We start from the raw sequence: 19,467 nt of genomic DNA, 5'->3' as shown, positions 1-19,467 counted from the left end.
GAAAAGAAAATGTTATATAAACCTAAGTTAAGTAACTAGATAGTAAATGACATATGAAATAATGTCTAATGAATGCAAACTAATGCACTTAGGGAAAAATGCACCTAACTGTAAAACAGTTGTCACTACTCAGGAAATAGATCTTGAAGTTACTGATAGTTCTGTCAGAATGTCAGTGGAGTGCTCCACAGCTGTCAGAAAAAAAAGAAGGCAAATGGAACATTAGATGATATTAGGAAAGGAAGAGATAACAAAACAATCACCGAAATGTGATTTAACTGATGGGGATTCTTCCAACTGGAAAGAAAAAGTAGAGGGATATAATGCAGATATATAAAATTGTAAATATGAGAGGGGAAAGAGGGAAAGCAAGTAATTGTTTACTATTCACTCTTTCTCATAATGCGAGAACTGGGAAGCATCAGGAAGTAAGTTTTCACGCAATTATCAATTAAACTATGGAAGTCGTTGCCACAGGATGTTATGGAAGCCGAAAGTGTAAAGGGAGTTCAAAAAGGGATTATACAAATTAATGAAATAGAGTCCCATCACAGGTTGTTAAATATGACTGGCTGCAACCTCTGGCTTGGGAAGTCTCGGTACTGCTGATTGCCAAAGCTAGGAGGGGGCTAATAGATGAATGATACTTTATGCTTCGTCTTTGACCAAACATTTGCTATTGGTCCATGTCAGAGACAGGACACTGGGAGACATGAAAGTTTGATACGACCTAGTCTCTGTTCAACGTTTTGTTCTTAGATTCCTATTCCCAGTTTAATACAGAATGAACTTTACACATGTTTAGTCACGCAGCATGCAACCTTTCCCCTTTTCACTCCTTTATCTGCCAGTCCACCAAAACTTGTGTACCATTTTTGATATTTTTTGCTGTGCTCACTACAAGTTGCTCTGTTTTGGTTTATGTTTTTTAAAGGTGGATAAACACCACTGTTTTTTCACTGCATAAGCTCATATAATGTGTTTATTGGAAACTATCACTTGAAGTTCCTTTGCTAGTTAAGGACTGTATTTGGCACTAAATTCATTAGTTGTTTTGGGTGCGTTCAGTAAAACGGCATCTTTTGCCTGTGTGCTAGACAGTTGTTTTCCTTTTCTGGATGAGTTGCAGGTATTGTACTCTTCTGTATCGAGTGTACATTTATATTGATAAATGTGTTTTCTGCTTATTTGATCATGTTTATAGCAGTATTTATGTTGCACAAAATGGGAAAGAAAGCACGTTCAACATGTCATTCTTATATTTGAGAAGTCTAACAGGATTAATAACACAATAAACATATGCTGGTTTGGATTATGTGCCTTTTAAAATGTTAGGAATTCACCATGAAAAATGAAATCCGAAAAGGGAAGGCTAGTCTTAACAAAACTTGTCTTTGTTCTAAAATTAGTTTCCAGGAAACAGACAATGCATGGCATGGTGGATGCCTGGCTCTGGCTGAATTAGGCAGAAGAGGATTGTTACTCCCTTCCCGAATTTCAGATGGTGAGTTGTAGTTGCTGAATGTTAGTAAGTTAATGAATTAACATTTTATAGTATTAGAAATTGAATGTGTGGCAATAGACTGGAATTTGCTGCTGTGAGTGTGCTGAATAATGACTGTAGTATTGAATTCTAGAGTAAAAAATACGCCTATGGGGATATTTAAGGTACTTCTGTCAAAAGCATTGTCTTGGGTGTGCCTTTTTTATCCTTAATAAATTTTTCTTTCCAGAATTAAATTAGTTTCTTGGGGTTTTCTTCTTTCTTCCTCCCTCCCATGTTTCTTTGTACAGTTGTATAAAAATAATTCTGTATGTCTTTATATTGTGTCAGTGTCATTATTTAAATAGAATATATTAAATAATTGATGACTAACTTGCACTTTAAAGCTAGTAGGTTATGCTGTTTGTTTCTGATTAAATTTCAGAGGCCAATTTCATGTAATTTATACAATGAACTGTTTAAGTTTTTAAAGGAGTTTTGAAATATCAGGATGGAAAGAAAAATAACAGGGCAGAGGAATTATTTCATTTTGTATTCTGTGTGTATCAACATACACTGAAGCACAGAGATATTAATGTGACAGTAGTAGTTCTCTGTTTTGTGATTCTGGTCGGTTTTTTAGAGTTGAAATGACAAAAGCATAATGTAGTACTACACATCCGTTATTGGGCACTTCTACAGCAATACCTTGGGCTAGATGGTTCTTTTGATCTCATCTGAGTTGAAGCATCAAAAATGTTTCACAACTGTTGTTTTATACTAGTAAGTTAGGTTGCCAAATCTTCTATTCTGAAGATCTGTTGACTTTTTCTAGATGTAGGGTATTTAATGCAGTTTATTATTCTGTCTCCATGAAGAGTTCATGTCCAATATAGTATCTGTTTTGCACGTGAGAATTTTTGTGCATCTAGCCTTCAGTTGGTGTCCCTTTTCTAGTTACTTTTGCCTTGTATGATAAAAATGAAACAGTTAAAAAAAAAAAAACCCAACTTTAAGAATGGGAAGTCATCCAAAGGTAAGCCTCCGTTTTAGTTCTAACAAAACTGAAACTGTACACCTCTATCAAGGAATCAGGATAGCCTCACATAATAGAATTTTTTTATCTAAATTGGAAGTTTCATGCAAGTTTGATATTGTATAGAACTGCAAAAGACATGAGTGAATCCTGGCTTTACCAGTGATTTGACCTGTGCTGTGAAACCATCTCCGTTCACTTTCTAGGCTGAGTTTTTATATATGTAGAATGGGGATGATAGTTGTATCCCTCACACCTTTCTTTTTCTGCAAAGGTGCAGTGAAAATATATTGCTGCCTGTGAAGGTGATTTTAATATACATAGGTTTATATGTAAATTTTTAATTTGTCAGATTGCATAAGATGTAGCCTTCTATTACTGGGGTGGAAGACTATAAAGCTAAGATAGGGGAGGAGGGGAAGGAGGGAACACAATCCTTGCAGCAAGGTCTTTCTGGTAAAGAGATAGACATAAAATTCTAAGGAAAATGGATTTTATAGGAATTGAAAGTTTCTTAATAGAGTGCTAAGAATACCAACAGTTGCTATATAAAAGGATGGGTAAGAAACCTAATCAGAGACTATGTTGACTAAATGGCAACTCCTTTGTTTACCTGATACTCAAGAATGAGTTATACAGAAGGCAGAAATGTATGATACTGTGAAGGATGAGATGAGTAAAAGAAGATAGTCTGAAATTGTAGGAATAGAATTTGAAAAAACTTGGACATAAAATGTTACATGTTAATCAGAGTCAAACCTTAATTATTGCTAAGCAGATCTAGGCTGCAGAATAGCTGTGGCACACTTGACATTGTCCCTTCTCTGTTTTTTTTTCCTTTTGCTTTAATGGACCTTGCTTTCCATTTAAATTATTTTGAAAAAATAATTATTCTAAATACCATATATTCTAATTTAATTTGCAAGTCTGCCTTATGTAAGAGATCCAGTTTGCTATGAATGTAGAAATTCAAAGTTGATTATAGTAGTTTGGAGAAAGACAAAGGAATGAATTCTGGAAGTTGAAAGAAAAGCTAACAAAATGATTTAAGAAATTAGGACAAGTGCAAAGTAGTATTCCGAGTTAGGAATAAGTAACTGGACAATTCAAGGGAGCCACTTCTAGGCAGCAGTTGTACAGGAAAGGATTTAAGAGTTCATGTCACCCACGTGAATTGACAATTTTATTTATCTCAATAGAACAAATGGTGAAAAAGAAGTCATAAAAAGAGTGCGGTAATCCTTCCATCTCCCTTGATGCTAAAATTATGACGCATAGGGTACTCATCTTAGGACATCACACTTAATTTTAAAGCCTAAAGCAGCAGGAATCATGATAAGAACAGAAAATAAGATTGACAGGGAAAGACTGAAAGAGCTAAGGCTATTTAGTTGAGAAAAGACAAAGCTGAAAGCTTTGTCTCTTCCTCTTAAAAGGAAACCTTTACTTTTGACAACTGTTTGGTGTCCAGAACAAGACTACAGGTAATGGGTATAATTAGCAGCAAGAGAATAGTTAGATAAGCATTAGGACTGATTTTCTTACTCTAAAGGAACTGGAGACCTAGGATAATTTGTTTATGGACATTGAGTTAGAAAGATTTTTGTTAGGAAGGACAGAAATCAAGTTAATGAAGGTGTGGAGAGCTGTTTGAGCAGTTAACCTTCGTGGTTCCCATAAGCCCAGTTTTTATTTAAATTGAGAAATGGAGATGAGGTAGACTTCACCACTGGAGCTTCTTTTTATGAAGAATGTTTGTATAGAGATGGGGAAGAATAAATCCTTGAATTGTATGGAAAACCACCAAAAAGCTTTTCCTCGTTGACTTAAGGAAATTCAAATTAACAACAAAAGAGATACGTGAGTTTTTTTAAAAATTATGGGTAAGGGAAAGTATGAAACTTTCTGCTTCCAGAGATTAGTGAGACCAATAGCTTAATGTAATTTGAAAATCAGCAGCAGTGACCTTAGATGCCATAATTTCATGTTTGGAAACTATGGATTTGGTAGCGTGTGTCCCTAAGCTTGAAGCTTTAAACTTGGCCTAGAAAGCTCTTTCTCCTTGTTTCATCACATACTGATGTACAACTTGAAATGTCATACTTTCTTACTGCCTTGCTGTTGTAGTTTGAGTTAATTGGAGTTTTTCTGTTACCATATTCCCTTTGTTCGAACTCTGATTGATATTCTTGTTTTATGATAATCTAGGAAAAACTTTTCTCTATGAAAGATTAAATTCAAGATCAATGTCGTTACTCTTTCTTTGTTTGTTTGTTTGTTTGTTTCTTAGCTCAGAAAGTTAACCCCTGTAATTTACTATTTAATAGTAAACTACTTAGAATGCCCTGGCTAAGCTGTTAGCTCAAAACACCATAGTGCAAAAAATTAGGAAAAAAAAAATTATCTGGGAACTCTACATTGCATTGAATGCAGCTCTGCTTCCTTATGTGGGTTTCTACCTACTAGTAATGTTTTGGCAGATGAGGATGACTCTTATCTGGATAATGAATCGATGAGAAATGTATGCCCATAGTTTTAAGTGAATAATACTTAGTCTGGGTTTGTTTTACTTAGACTGATGGTGCATACTGTGCAAACTTATGTGAGGTATGTATACAATGGAGCAGCCTTATTTGAGTTAAACTTCTGTAGAAGTGTGGATAAGCTGGAGCTTTGTCATAGGGAGCTAAATTATGGATGAATTAAACTGCATAATGAACTTCCTTCACTGAAGGAAGCTCCTTTTTTAGAGTTGATTGGTATTCCATGCCAAGTTCTACTTGTAAATTGAAAATTTAGCTAGCAATTTCTTTGCTAATTTTTCTTCAAAATATGTTACTGATAGTGTAGTGAATGTATTTGTGTTCATTAATGACTTTCCATATATTTTAAATACAGGTCACAGATTTATTTGAAAAATTGCAAGTTTATATACACAGTTATAGAAGCAGAAAATGATTTTAGGATGTATGTAGAAGCACACTGAAACTGATAATTAGTGATACATATATACTGAAATAAGACCTTCACCAGGAGAGTTAGTCTTGGGTGAAATAAATTATATAAATAACCTTTTAGGCTTGGAGTTTGAAGGTTGCCCAGTGTCTGTCTAACCTCAGAAGATTAGACACCTAGTTGTTTAGATCTTCAAATTTTCAGTATTGTTTTTGTAGTGGTTCAGTTAAAGGTGAACATAAATTGCATTTGTTAAATTGGTGACGGCTTTCTTTGGTTTAACTTGAATCTTGTTCTTGGTAAACTTAAGAAAAGCTTGCTTGTACAAGGTTTGGATCCATTTGTTTAAACTGGTGTCTACCCCTGAGTAACAAAATTTGGTCTGTTGTTTTGTATTATGGCACAATGGCAAACTGATTCATACACAAAACAGTTTTTACAGTAAATTCTAAATAGCCAGGTTTAATCTTAAGCTTATTTAAACTACTGCACGGTGAAATAAAAAGCTTTTCAAACAAAAAAGACAAACCCCCCTTATTAAATGAAATTAAGCCTGAAAAAGACTATGACAGTATGTTGTTGAACAATATTGTTCTTAGATCTTTTAAGAAAAGAAGTTGTAAAAGTTATTTTACATTAATACGAATGCAAAAAACCTTAAGGATTCATCTAATGTACTTTGGCTTTAGTAATGAATGCAAAAATTCACTCATCAAAATCTGAGCTTATACAAGGGAAAGTTCAATTACTTAAAAATATTAATATAAAATTATGAACATTATTTACATGGGAGAGATTGAATGTATCTCATCATGGACCAAACCAAATAAGAGACGGTTTGTAGAAATTTTCTGATGTTGGTGGTAACTACCTTCTATGACCAGAAACTTGTCGGAAAGTGAAGTATTAAGATACTCTTGTCCTCTTCCTTAAAGTGAAGACTCTGCTACAGTCATTTGGCCTTACTCTTTTAGTGCCTTGCTGTGATTTTGCTGATTCTTTTTGATTTGTCCTTTTTTGTCCTTTCACTTTTTGATTGCACTGAGTATCCTGAGTATCAGAAGAATTAAGAGTAGCTTCTGTACATGAAGCATTACTGTCCTGAGGACTCTGCCCTTCGTTGTCCATTCTAACTTTACTCGGGCTGTATGCAGCTAGCTGACAGAGAGCTACAGCTGCTGTCTGTTTCTGTTCATCACAGCTGTCAATTATTCTTAAGTCTTGAGCTTCATTATGGTGAGCTGTGAAAGATTTGTCACAGGCACTGTTAATAGTGTTCTTGGGGTTACATGCATCTGCTCCGGAGGTTTCGTTTTCGGTGTTTGGAGAAGTAGCAGCACCATTATCATGAGAGGGACTGTGGAATGACGTTTTCAGGCTTACTGTGTTGCAGGAATCTTTTACCGAGAGGTTCAAAGGCATGTCTTGCAAGTCTAGGAAGTTCTGACTTTCTGTTTTGGATGTGGTTTTGTATGCATGCTCATGAATAGGTCCTGTGTTTGTGTCAGCCTTTTTTGAAAGGTTAAGGGGAACTATCCCTGTGTCTTCTTCCGTGTTGGACAGTGAGCCTTCATTGTTAGGGCTTTCATTCTGTGTATGTGAATCTTCATCGGTGACGTTAATGCTGAAAGAAATGAGGAGAAAAGAGAACTCACTATCAGTTGCTCTTTTAAATTGGGGCTGAGGAAGTGCGCAGGAAGAAGAGGAAAAAATCTGGCTAGAAGTCTGACAATTTTGTTGTTTCTTCTTTAACACACATGCCCCCCCACCCCCCCCCACCCCAAGTCCCTTTCACCATACACATCACTGTAATACAGGGAATTTCCTGAAATATACAGGCACCTGCATAGTAATGGTACTGGAAATACCAGATACCTTCAAGGAGAATTGAGTGGTCTGCTCATTATAGCAACTGTGAGTTGTACTGTGTTTTGCCCAGTTAATATAGAACGAATTATCTCAATGCTGTAAATTTAAGTATATTTTAGGGGCATTGCATGAAAAGTATCCATCTATATTTGTGTGTCCTGAGTAAGTCTGACAAGAATTTGCAAAGTGATTTTATTATTTTACCTGGTAGGTGAATCTCCTCTATCTTGCTGTGTCTGCACACTTTGAAGTAGAGTTGGTTGATCGGTGCTTTTTCTCACAGGTCTGAAAGCTGTGAAGTTTTCTTCTGGTTGATCATACTTGCCAAGTGATGTGGAAGATGACTTATTAGAGAGGTCAAATAAGCCTTCGCATGCATGGCTTGTCTGAGTGAAGTTGGTTGGGCTAGGTCTGCCAGGGGAGCCTGTTGCTGCGCTTCCTGCAAGAGGGCTCATTTTAGCATTCTCTCTTTCATTTTGGTCGTCTTTAGAATGACTTTTGGCATGCAATAATGTAGTTTCTTTTTCATAATCTGCTTGTTTTTTATGTGAACCTAGAGGGTATTGTTGGGATGGGCTTAAAGAAGCTGGATACAGCAAGGTAGTTTCTTCCATTAAGTGAGAATTTTGATCTCTGTTAATACCAGCTACGTGTGAAAATCTGTAAAATGGAGGATCTGTTGGCCTACAAAATCCATATGGTATCGGAGGAGTGGAATGATACTGTTGGAACAATCGATAGTGTTCATACGCTGATGGATTTATGGGTTTTGGAAGTGGCCCAGGGTGGGGAAGAAAATGTCTTTGATCTTGTGTGCCATAGACAGACAGAGCAGAGCTTTCACACTCTGAATTACCTGGAAGCAAGTAAGGTGTGTAAATAGCCAGCCTGTGCTCATAAAAATGGGGTGAGTACTCGGGAATCATCGGTTGCATGTAAGGTGAAATGGAACCAAAGCCTTTTGTGGGAGCAACTTTATGTGGAAACTCTGGGAGGAAAGGAGAACCTGCTTTCCACGGGTGACTTGGTGCATGAAACGCAGACTTGGTGTGAAAAGGTGAACTTTTGTTAGAGAGCGATATAATTTCAGATACTTCACTAGTTTCCGGGCCTTTACTATCTCTGTGTTCTCCTACAGGAACGAAAGCTGAGGGCCTTACAATGCTGTCCAAAAGGGGCTGCACGCCGATAGCACTTTCTGTTGTAGAACTGGCAGGGGTTAATTCCTTCTGAATAGCAGGTTTTTGTCCTTGAATTGCTGTGTTTGTTGCCTGGTTTTGTAATTCAACGTTTTCCTTGGCATCTTCTTTTGCAAAAGGATATTGAGGCTTTGAATCAAGATTTGACAGTCCATTTGTGACAGATTTAGAAGAAGTTGGTTTGACTGTAGATTCAAGCTGGTTGATCTGTTTGGGCTCCAAGGAGCTGGTCTTTGGACACTTGATAATGCGATCCTGCTCTGATACTAACGTAATCGAGTTTTTGCAGAGGCCATACTTCATATGGTTAAAAAGATGGGATTTCTCATTGCAAGTAAAGGGGCACTGAAAGCACTTGTACTTAAATGGCTTTCCTGGTGGTCTTGGGATGTAATGAGGCTTCTTTGGTTTACGTTCTTTGAGGAGACTCATTTTTTTTTCTGCTGTAAACAATTAAATGTAATGATTCTTTATAAAAACTTTCTTGTGGTTAGCTTTCCTCAGTTTTAGCCTCTTGATGTTTCCAGTTTTTCAGGTTTCTAGAATCCTTCTTCCCAGGTGAGGAGAAGAAGCCAACTCCTGTGGTGTCTCAGGGAAGAGGGGGTGCCGGAAAACAACACTTCTGCAACTGGTAGTGCAGGAACTGTAACACAAAGTTTAAAATTAGCTGTAGTGGAACATTGGAACTAAATACAAAGTGATACATTCTGTTAACTGTGTTCCCCATCATATTACATATGGCATGGTTTTTTTTGGTTTGTTTTTTTTTTTTTTTTTTTTTTTCCTAACAAAACAAAAATGCCAGATGCCAGACTTGAGATAGGCACGCACTAAACTTTGACATCCTTCCGCACCTCAATGCGGTCACAGAAATGGCCTAATTTTCAGCAGTGCTAGTCACCTGCCACTGCTACTGGCTTGGAGGAGTTTTCTTTGCAAACTGGAGGAATGTTTATTCAGAAGATGAAAGTAGAAATCTAGGTGGAGCTGTTGAGAGAGTAGTGGAGGTGGGTAGGATGAGAAGAGGCAGGTCCTGGCAGCAGCTGGATATGGGGCAAGCTTGTCAGGCCGGTTGGGGAGAGAGAGGAGGGAATTTCCTGCTTTGGTGCAATGAGGGTGGAGTGCATTGGTTGCACTTGGGGAGCTGACTTGGCTCTTTCAGAGACTGACCAACCCCCTTTTTAACCAGCACGGCATTTCCTAACAGCCTAATCTCAATGGATACCTCAAAAGTGGCCAATCTCTCGAAGGATAAAACCACACCAATTTTCTTCCTCTTCCTAATTCAATTAAGAGAAATAAGCACTGCAATATCTGACTAATAGAATCTTCTTCTTGATAAACACATTTCACATTCTTCTGCTGTGTAGCACCTTATATATTGCATATAGTTAACACAGACACACAAGTGTATCAATTCAGGTAAAAAAGTGTCTGACAGTAATTGATTTATAGGGTAACGATCTATCTGCATTTCTTCAGAAAAACTAAGGTTGTGGATACTTTATACAGCCTAGTGATTTGCTCAGTAGATAAGTCAGGAGGGCTTGTATCAGCTTGTTCCATTATGTTCACTGATTCTGAAGGCGTGAGAAACTCTCAGAGTCAAGTTCTCATGATTTTATAGGATGTGTTATGGCAGAGATCTAAAAACTGATGATTTCATCATGAACTATAAGCATCATTATCAAAATGATGACTGTTGCAAAACCACGTACTGTATCTATTGTGTTACCCGAAACTATGGGAATACTAATTGTAAGAGTGACTGGATAGCTTGATTATTATTTTTTTTTTTTAAAAAAAGCTTTTTACATAGAAGTTTGAATTAGTAGTATTAAAATAGTAAGTTTATGAAAAGAATTGCTGGTAATTACATGCTGTGAGATTTTAGTTAAAGTAGAGGTGTTTTGCATTTCTTAAATCAGAGATTATTTAATAGAAAATGACATGCAACACATTATGAAAACTGACGGCAACGCTACAGAATTGCTGCTTGTTTCACCAGGTATAGTAATTCTAGCAAATTGTATTAAATGTTGTTTCTGATGTCATAGAAATATTCATTTTGTTAAAATAGTAATTTTGAAGGCACCCTGAAAAAAGCAAAGCTGCTCTGTAAGTAGAAAAAACAATCCAGCTTTTTCTTAAAATTAACAAATGATTAAATATGCAATAGCCTAAAGAAAAAGGAATGTGTAGAGAAGTAGCTTTTTATTTTTCATGTTTTAGCAAAGCTTTTTTTTTGTTGTTTGAGTTGGCTACTGAAACTGTAACAATAAAAAAAATTAATTATACAGCAGCATGTTGAAGTCTTGTCATTGAAGTCTGGTTAAAATGGTAGTTCAATAAATTAAAAAAAATCATATAGTATTTAAAAATATTTTAAATAATGATAGCCATAATTCCTTTGAAAGATTAAGAATAATGCCTTTACATTAAAAAAAAGAAATAAAAACTGAGGCGTAGGAGGGGAGGTCCAGATAGGGAACTGGTCTTTTTTTTTTTTTTTTTTTCTGCCTTAAGTGAGCTTGTTGCATTTATTTTTAACTACTGATGTATAACTAACACGGACAGTTTGTAATGGACTTGGTCAAGTCAGTTTGTACTTGTTGTTCTTTATAATTTCTTGGAAGTACTTGTACTAATTATTCTTGAAAAAAAAAAAAGATATTGTTGTCAAAACTCCATTGCATTCTTAGTTGAACTATTTATGATAACAGTCTGAATTTGCATTCAGGTGCAGCACTTATAATAAAGAGATGTTAATTAGATTTTCTTGTTCTGCTAGCTTTCCTCTGCTTAATAATGAAAATTCCTGTGTGTCCTGTTCCCCCCCACCCCGACTTTGTACTTGGTATTCAACTTTGATTCAAGTTATTCCTGTTCAACAGTGTGTTAACTATCGTTTCTTAATAAGATAAAATGCATTATTGCAGTTTTAATGTTAGAAAAGTAGAGCATTGGAGCTGCTTTGCCATGTGTACAGCAGGGCAGAATTACAGCAGCTTTTTTTTTTTTAAATTTGTTTTTGTCTGCTCAGCCTGCAGACGGTAGCACTCTCAGAACCTGCTGCTCTGACTTGAGAGGTGTAGAATGAGTAGCTTATTTTAAAGGGTGTTTACCCTTTCATAAACTTAGGCTAGTGTCAGCCAGATGAATGTTCTGTTTCTCTACTATTTAATCCTTTTTTTTTTCTCATGGTTTAAAAATGCCACTAATAAAATATGTCTAAACCCAGACAAGAAGGATAATTTCTCCTCCAATCTCTAAGTAGAACACAGGAGTATCTGGCAGAGGTACATATTTCATAATTAAAAAAAATTAAAACTATTTGATCCCACACATACAGCTGGAAAAGTCATTAATGGTTTAAAATAGGTGCAACCAATTAAAACTGTCTCTATATAAATAATGTTAGTTACTTAGAGTTGTACAATGTATGTTTTATGCTACCAAAATGAATATTTGTTATTATAAAGAAAAATCAAAATAAGTAGTAGCTTTTTCCTTAAATTTTAATGTCATAACTTTTGATATCCTTTAAAAATGGGAAAATATTCTTCAGTAGCAGTAATTTCCATGTAACTCTCTTTTAGATTGAGAATTAATTTATTTCCTGTATACCTGATTTCAGAAATGCAGATAGTTATATATTATTATAATTTCCTAGTTTTGAAATGTAGTAGTATTATTTATTTATACTTTTATCGAAAACAGGTTATTCAGATAATATTTATTAAACTTGATGTTGTCTTACTTGTTTGTTTCTTGTCAATAGTATACCTCCTCAAGGTTTTCTAATCCGTAGCCCTTTCCAACCTGAGACTGATAGCTGCAAGTTTTCGTCCTTCTATTTTTAAAAGATTATTGTTGCTACCTCCTTGCTTTTAACATATTAGCAAGTTCAGAAAACAAGAATATCATTTAGCATTGTGTGCATGTGTGTGTATAAATATATAAACAAAAATGTACGTGGGTATATGTACACATATATACACATGTATTCATACACATGCATAAACAGGCATATATGTATATCTACATATGTGCATGTTGTTTTTTAGGTTTTTAAGTAGTCTAAGTTTGAGATGCCCAGTTGATCAAAGAGGAAATTTCAAAATGTCTTTTATTACAAGCAGGAATGGTAATTATATTTCTTTTTAGGACACTGCTTTAGCAAACTACGTAACAGTTTGTCATGCACGCTCCATTATTATTGCAGTATCCTTTTGGTGATGTTGATCTCTCTGACCAGGAGTACTCACTGGGCTGGAACATTTTGAAGGACATGCTATAATTAAAATATTGTGATGTGGCATTATTGCATAATTCAAGGACATGCCATTGTCACCTACCTAGAGTGTTGCAAGAACAAGATTTGTGAGTTTTATTCTAGCTGAGATTTTCCAGTGATTAACTACCACTCCCTTCTAAACTTCCAGTTCCTTTAAACTGAAAGATAGATTTTAATGCAACTGTTTGTTAATTAGGAGGAAACATGGGTGAGAGGAGTGGGTTGGCGAGGACTGGAAAGGAAGCGTGTGTTGAAGGTATGGAGTGAAGAGGACTGTGTACTTGTGTGTGAGTGCGTGCGTGTGTCTGTGTGTGTGTGTGAGTGGAAGTCCAGAAACAGAGATTAAGTAAGCTGGTTAGGCAGCGTGGAGAAGAAATAAAAATCTTTGTAAATATTAAGTTAATAATTCGATCTTTTAATACGCTTTAATTGACTAGAGAGAAGATAACTCAAACCAATCCAATTTTCTGTGCTAAATTCCCAGAAGCTGGAAAAAATAATAACTCAAAACTGGAGTACTTTATTTTCATACAAGCTTTTCAGATTAACCCGACACTACTGCATGAAGAATCGTTGGCAGACTAAACATAGCAATTCTAAGCAATACAGCTTTCTGTCATACTTCAATATAATACATTAACTTCCTGTATGAAAAAAGGTGCTTAAAACACTTTTCACCAACAAGAGTAATTATTGTAAAACCTTACACGAGTTAGTTGTTCTCTCAAACTAAAATATTTGCCTCTCTTGCTGAAACTTTCTGCTGAAAGCTTAAACTGGTGCAATAAATGCACCTGCTAGGAGTAACCCAGGCTTTTGAGACAGCTGAAAAATGAACACCACTGATTTACTTTTTAGGTGTTAATATGAGCACACTTTATTTGAAAAACATGCTCTAAAGCAATGTACTTACCAGATACATAGATGTCTGAAAGCTTCCAGGTGATCACAGGTGGTAAGCTGTAGCTGTCACTGCTGAGAGAGAAGTACCTGTTCTCTGCTTGATCTCTAAGTGAAACTGCAGGAGGTTGTTTCAGGGGGAGGGACTTAAGAAGTGTAGGAGTTGAGCCCTCGGGGTGTAGAGATGCACCTGATATTACTCCAGCCCGAAGCTACGATTCATTTGTTTGCGTCCACTGCTTTCATTCAGCATTACCTCAGCATCTAAGCTATCGAAGAGAGCTCTTGTCGCTTTTGTGCCCTCCAACAACCAAGTTTTACTCTAAACTGTAGTGTCTGTTCCTCTGAGTAGAAGTCTGCAATGTGGGGTCAAAAACGGCTTAGGTAATATACCGAGCTTTTAATATATTTAACTTTCGTAGAAGTGACTCGTGAGCAGCAGAATTGACTGTACATAGGGGGTAGCAAAGCTTAAAAATAATAATTTTACTCTAATAAAAGAGACTGCCATTTTTTATTTCATGCCTTTGTAGCTTTAATATTCTTGCTCTTTTTTTCCTCCCCCTCTCCATTTTTATTTAAATCTTTTTGTCCTTCATGAGTCTCCTTTCTGAAGGCGGGACTGAACTAACTCCAAGCTTGCTTGCCACAGGAACCTGCCAAAGCTTGCCTATAATCAACAGTCAAATGTACAGATCCTGTAAATGGAAAGGAGTCACCTCAGTCAGAAATTGATTATCACATCTATACGTTTGCTTAGGAGATGTGAAACTGAATGGTGGAAGGAGAAAGTCAACTGGTCATCCACTGATTAGTACTAGTACTTGCTTTTAGTTGCATTTTAGTTAGTTTATAAACGACAAAATTGTTAGTGTATTTGCCAGTTATCCAGTGATATTGTCGAGTTGTTTAGTGAAATAATAACCTCTTGCATACTGGTTAGTAAAAGAAAACTCTTTTGATCATTCTAGCTCTCTCTAAAATACATTCCTGTTACTGAATGTAAAAACAAAGGGGGTTTTTCGCTACTAATTTTAATGTTCTTGAGACTAAAATTTGTGTTCAAAACTGTTAAATTCAGCTGGATGAATATGATAATCCTCCTGTTTCACTCCCCGCACTATAGATAAGACAGTTGCAGATTACTGAAACTTTAAAATCTAGAATTATGATGAATTTTATACTTGGCAAAAGTATGGTCTTATGAATGACAATTATTAAGGAAATTGTCACTACAAAACCTGTTTAGGCAGTGAGTAAAAGTTGTTTCAAAATTGGTCTCTAAAGCCATGTCTTAAAAATAATTTTAAAGGTGTGGCCTTTATCTTGATGGAATGACTTACAGACATCTACTTTCCTGTCTAGGTACGCAGATCACCATTCTTCCCCTTGCTATGCCAGTGTAGTTTTCGGGAAAATTTTTCTGAATATACAAAATCACTAATTTTAAGGTAGAAGGGTTGCTCTCGGTTGTTTGTAAAAAGGTGTCATATTACTGTCTAGTTGTTTGTAAATCCTTTGGCTTTAGATGGAATAACAGGAGCATTTGTAGTCCATCAGTCTTTCATTTAGTTGTAAAATGTTTTGAAGAAAAGTAGTATATTAGAAAATTATACCTGCAGAGAAGGCTCTTGTAATGTCTGCGTTCAGAAACATCTCTGACAAGACCTAAGGAGAAAAGTCCTTTGCTTTCTCAACAGAAGATATTATTCAGTAGTCCTCATCCGGTAGTGAATAGCATTTCTTTCATGTCAGTAAGTTTGTGTGCCATATCAATCTACATAACTGTCCTCATTTTTCTTCTGCAAATGTGGATCGTTTTACGTTGTCTGTAGTTGAAGGAAGGCACCATCAGGCTTCTTTTTTTGCATGGGATGGGGTGGAGGTAGGTTTCCTTGAATAGAATCAGAACAGATTTTTTGTTTAGAAAGAAAATTGCAATTTCTGGCATCTAAAGGAAGCTATTGAAGGACTCCTTTAATATAGTTGACTGAACTGGGATAAGGGGCCATCAATATTTGAAATTTGATTTTATTTTTTCTCCCCTTCTCTCTGTCCCCCTTCCCTGATCTGGTATGTAGAGGGGAGACATGATATCCAGTTGCTTCCTTGACCCAAGGAAAATAATGTTTTAAATCTCGCTGCTTCCTGGAAGTTGCTGTTTTTAGTTAGGTCAGCTGAAATCAACTGTGAACAAAGTAGAACTGGAAAATAAAGAACAGGTAACATAAATGCTCCTTTTCTTGGTGCTTGGACAGTATTAAAAATCCAAATCTGGGGAGATTCATTGGTTGACCCCAGAAAAAGAACTTGAGAACTCCTGTTTGTGTATACTTCTAGAAGTAATAAATCTCGATTGCAGTGATGTTGTTTCATCACTTACTGTTGTTAACTCATTCTGCTTGCATCCTGAGCATCAGATAAACTGACCTCAGTCACCTCTTGGTAGCACTCTTTTTAGTTTACATGAGTACAAGTCAGATTAATTAAGAGCGCCAGGATTGACATAGTAAAATTTGGATTTATTGATATTTTTCTCCCAAATTGCTTTTTAAAAAATGTGATTTTTTTTTTTTTATTATTTTTTTTTAATCTCTGGAGGGCTGAAGCTTTAGTTCTGTAACTTCTTTAGGGTAGATTATACTTCTTTGTTCTAAGTTTTGTATAAAATTCAGTATCAAATAAGAGTTGTTTAGTTATAGTTGAATTTCACAGGTTTAATTACTGAACTACTGTAGCATAAGACTGCCATTCTATACATGTTACAAACTTCCTTCTTCATGTTTTTATATGAATTTTTTGGCTCAGCTTTAGCATTAAACAGAAAACAAAATGTCAGTAGCAGAAACCATACATACAAACGGGTAAACAACCTATTCTTGATGTACTGCTTACCTAATTTTTATTTTGTGCTTCAAAATTCCATTCCCTAGATGTATGAGAGAGTGCCAAGTGTTGCTCTGGTTGGTTATCAACCCCTCCAATGATCAGATAATTCTTAACTTTCTGCTGTAACACAAAGAATGGCCCTGGTGACTGAGTTGTTCTGCTGTTTTGGCTTTACCTTTTATCAGTCAGAACTCTGGCTTTCAGAGAATGTCCACTGGTTGTGTCATCAACAATATTTCCGTATTTTTCTAGAGATGCCTTACAAACTCGTTAATTAGTTGGTTATTCCAAAAAAGAACAGTAATCATGGGTAAATGTGAATAATCTCATGTGGTTGAACACTGATAGCCATGGAGCTAGTGAAGCTTAGCTTGCATTATAAAGGAAACACTTTAAAATTGTGTGACTGGCAATATTCACTTCTACCTTTGTCAACTCTGTTATGCATCTAGATGGGTGGCTTTAAGCTAAATGTTCAAGTCCTTTTTTCTTTCTCTGATCACTTGAACTGAAGTCATTGACAGATTTTGCTATCTGCATTAGCATGTTTGGACTAGGTTATTCCATACCGTTCCCAGAAGGGGGCAAATGTACTTGAATATAATTGCTGCAACTCATGCTGTGCCCCGAAACATTACATGATTCTTGTACAATATTCTCATAATTATTTTCTTCTATCCCATATGAATAGTTATTAGTGTTAATGCTTTTTGAATAACACCTTTGAAATGTGCCTTTGTTTTTCATAACGATTCCCGTCCCTGACTTTGGAGATATGTCTGGGCAGATTACTTTGCTGATGTTTGTGAGCCACTTGTTCATGATTACTACAGCAAATTATTTGTATGGAAAAAGAACAAAAGCTCAGCAGTTAATAGCAACTGCAGATCATATTTTTAGATATTTATTGTGGCCTATACTGTTAGTGTTTGGCCTGGAACTAGGATGATCTTCCTTCTGGTTCCCATCCTCACCCTTGGGCAGTAAAACATCTTGGGGGAAGTAGGTAACATCAGAAATTGAGACTGTAGGCAAACCTATGATCTGTTTATAAGAAAGGTGTTTTATTTAATAATCATTCTTTTCATTGCCAGTCATTCTAACAGAGATGTAAAATGTACTTTTCTTCAGTTTCTACTTGATGCTCTGGTTATAATTCCCTTTTAAAAATTATTATTTTTTAAGTGTTTTTTATGCAGAATGTTTTTTCCATTTCTGCTTTGATTTCAAGACTTATGCCAGAGATTCTGAGACAGCTCTCTCACCTAGATGAAGTGTTTCTCGTAGAATCCATTAGTACGACCTGAGTTGTGCCATGTGCAGTTCAAGTCTATATGAAGTCGGTCCCACACATTTTTCTTTGAAGCCTAATTGGCGTGCTGCTGTGATGCCACTCTCATGAAGAGAGCAGTGAGGCATATAATGAATACTCCTAGACTCCAAATATTTGTAGCTTTCAGTTATTCTTTGAAACATGTCAAATTTAATAAAGATTTATATGATTACTATATGTTACCTACTATTTAAATAAATTTTGAAAGGGAGGGAATACAAACCAGCAAATGAAATCTGATGTTTTATTTTATTCCACTAAAAAAAAAAAGTAATGCTGCAGTTCTTGAACTGCAGTTTCTCTGTTATGTTTTTGAAATCGAATTTACATCTTACCATTTAGCTGTAAAATTTCAGTTGTTTTTAGAACAGATCCTGCAGCTAAATTTGCATGTAGGGAATTGCAGCTCTCCTAAATGAAACATTTCTTACTGTACAGTGTATGTTAGGACTAAAAATGTATATTTCAGTGTGGTTTCAGTATGATTTCATATCTTTTGTTTTGTGCTGTATTTGTGGTTTTGTACGCTTCAGACTATTATTTATAGGGTTTTTTTATTTAATTGGGTGGGGATAAATACTAAACAAACAAGAGAATCCTAGTTTACTTGAATTTCTGGTTTGCTTGTGAAAGGACGTTATTAAAATTTCTCTTGATGACAGCATAGTATAAACTTTCTAGCTAATAAGGTGTGTCATATATAGGAACATGAAACTTCCTAGGCGTTCTTAATATGTCAGTGGTGAGATTAAAAGTGTTCTTGTGTTAAACTCTCTCAATGGTTTGCAGACCGCTGAATACTCACAGCTGTATCTGCTAAATGGCGAGGGGCCTAAACTTTCTCTGCTTAAAGCCAGAGAGTCTCTGAAATGAAATCAGGAATAGAACTGTTAGTGTTTTGCAGTCAAAGATAACTTGCTCTTTTTTTATTGTTTGTTGTACGTTATGTGATCCTATTTTTGCTATAAACCCAGATATTTTTAAAGTAAGGTTGGAAACATTTGCGTCTCTGAAGAGTGAGAAAGGAAGCCAGGGAAAGAAGATTTGAACGGACTGCGTGGGTAAACTTGCAATGAATTGGTGCTTATTTTGGGAGGATTCCAGCCAGAAAGATGTTATTTTTGATCTGCCTGCCTTCTTATCTACCCTTACCCATTCAAAGTGAATAGACTGAAACAATCCAAAAATCCCTCTCTCCTTTTTTAACTGTGACAACAATGAAAGCAACATTTAAACAGAAGGCAGTAATGCTGATGAGATACACAGATAATGGCTAATTCAGAAGACTGATACTGGTGGGTCATTGCAGGTGATCCAAATTTTGAATTTGATTTTTTAAATCTTAGAATAAATAGAAAGGGTGGAAATAGAGTGGGAAAAACCAACTTGTGAAGAACCAGGCTTTATTTCTTCTGTTTATAAATTGCCTTCAGAATAAAATGAGAAACAGAAAAACTGTATGACGAAAGTAGGGAGCATTGAATTCTGCAATCTTAAGCACTGTTA

General features: G+C 35.7%; 2 protein-coding genes across 2 annotated transcripts in view; one reads left to right on the top strand and one right to left on the bottom strand.

Annotated features, from left to right (window-relative positions):
• TBCD (tubulin folding cofactor D) overlaps nt 1–19,467 on the top strand; it is a 134,236-nt gene that overhangs the window by 27,696 nt on the left and 87,073 nt on the right. Inside the window, exon 14 of the mRNA XM_082492341.1 lies at nt 1,410–1,504. Coding sequence (XP_082348467.1) covers nt 1,410–1,504 — 95 coding nt within the window. The remainder of the gene's footprint in view (nt 1–1,409; nt 1,505–19,467) is intronic.
• ZNF750 (zinc finger protein 750) lies at nt 6,381–8,974 on the bottom strand (the record flags this gene model as incomplete). The annotated part of the gene is made up of 2 exons (XM_082492239.1): nt 6,381–7,098; nt 7,548–8,974. The coding sequence occupies 2 exons, from the start codon at nt 8,972–8,974 to the stop codon at nt 6,381–6,383; spliced, it is 2,145 nt and encodes a 714-aa protein (XP_082348365.1).

The sequence above is a fragment of the Vanellus vanellus genome, assembly GCF_965231255.1.
Source record: "Vanellus vanellus genome assembly, chromosome: 17".
Lineage (NCBI taxonomy): Eukaryota > Metazoa > Chordata > Aves > Charadriiformes > Charadriidae > Vanellus > Vanellus vanellus.
Note: the sequence above shows the minus strand (reverse complement) of the source record. Positions and strands in the feature narration are given on the sequence as shown.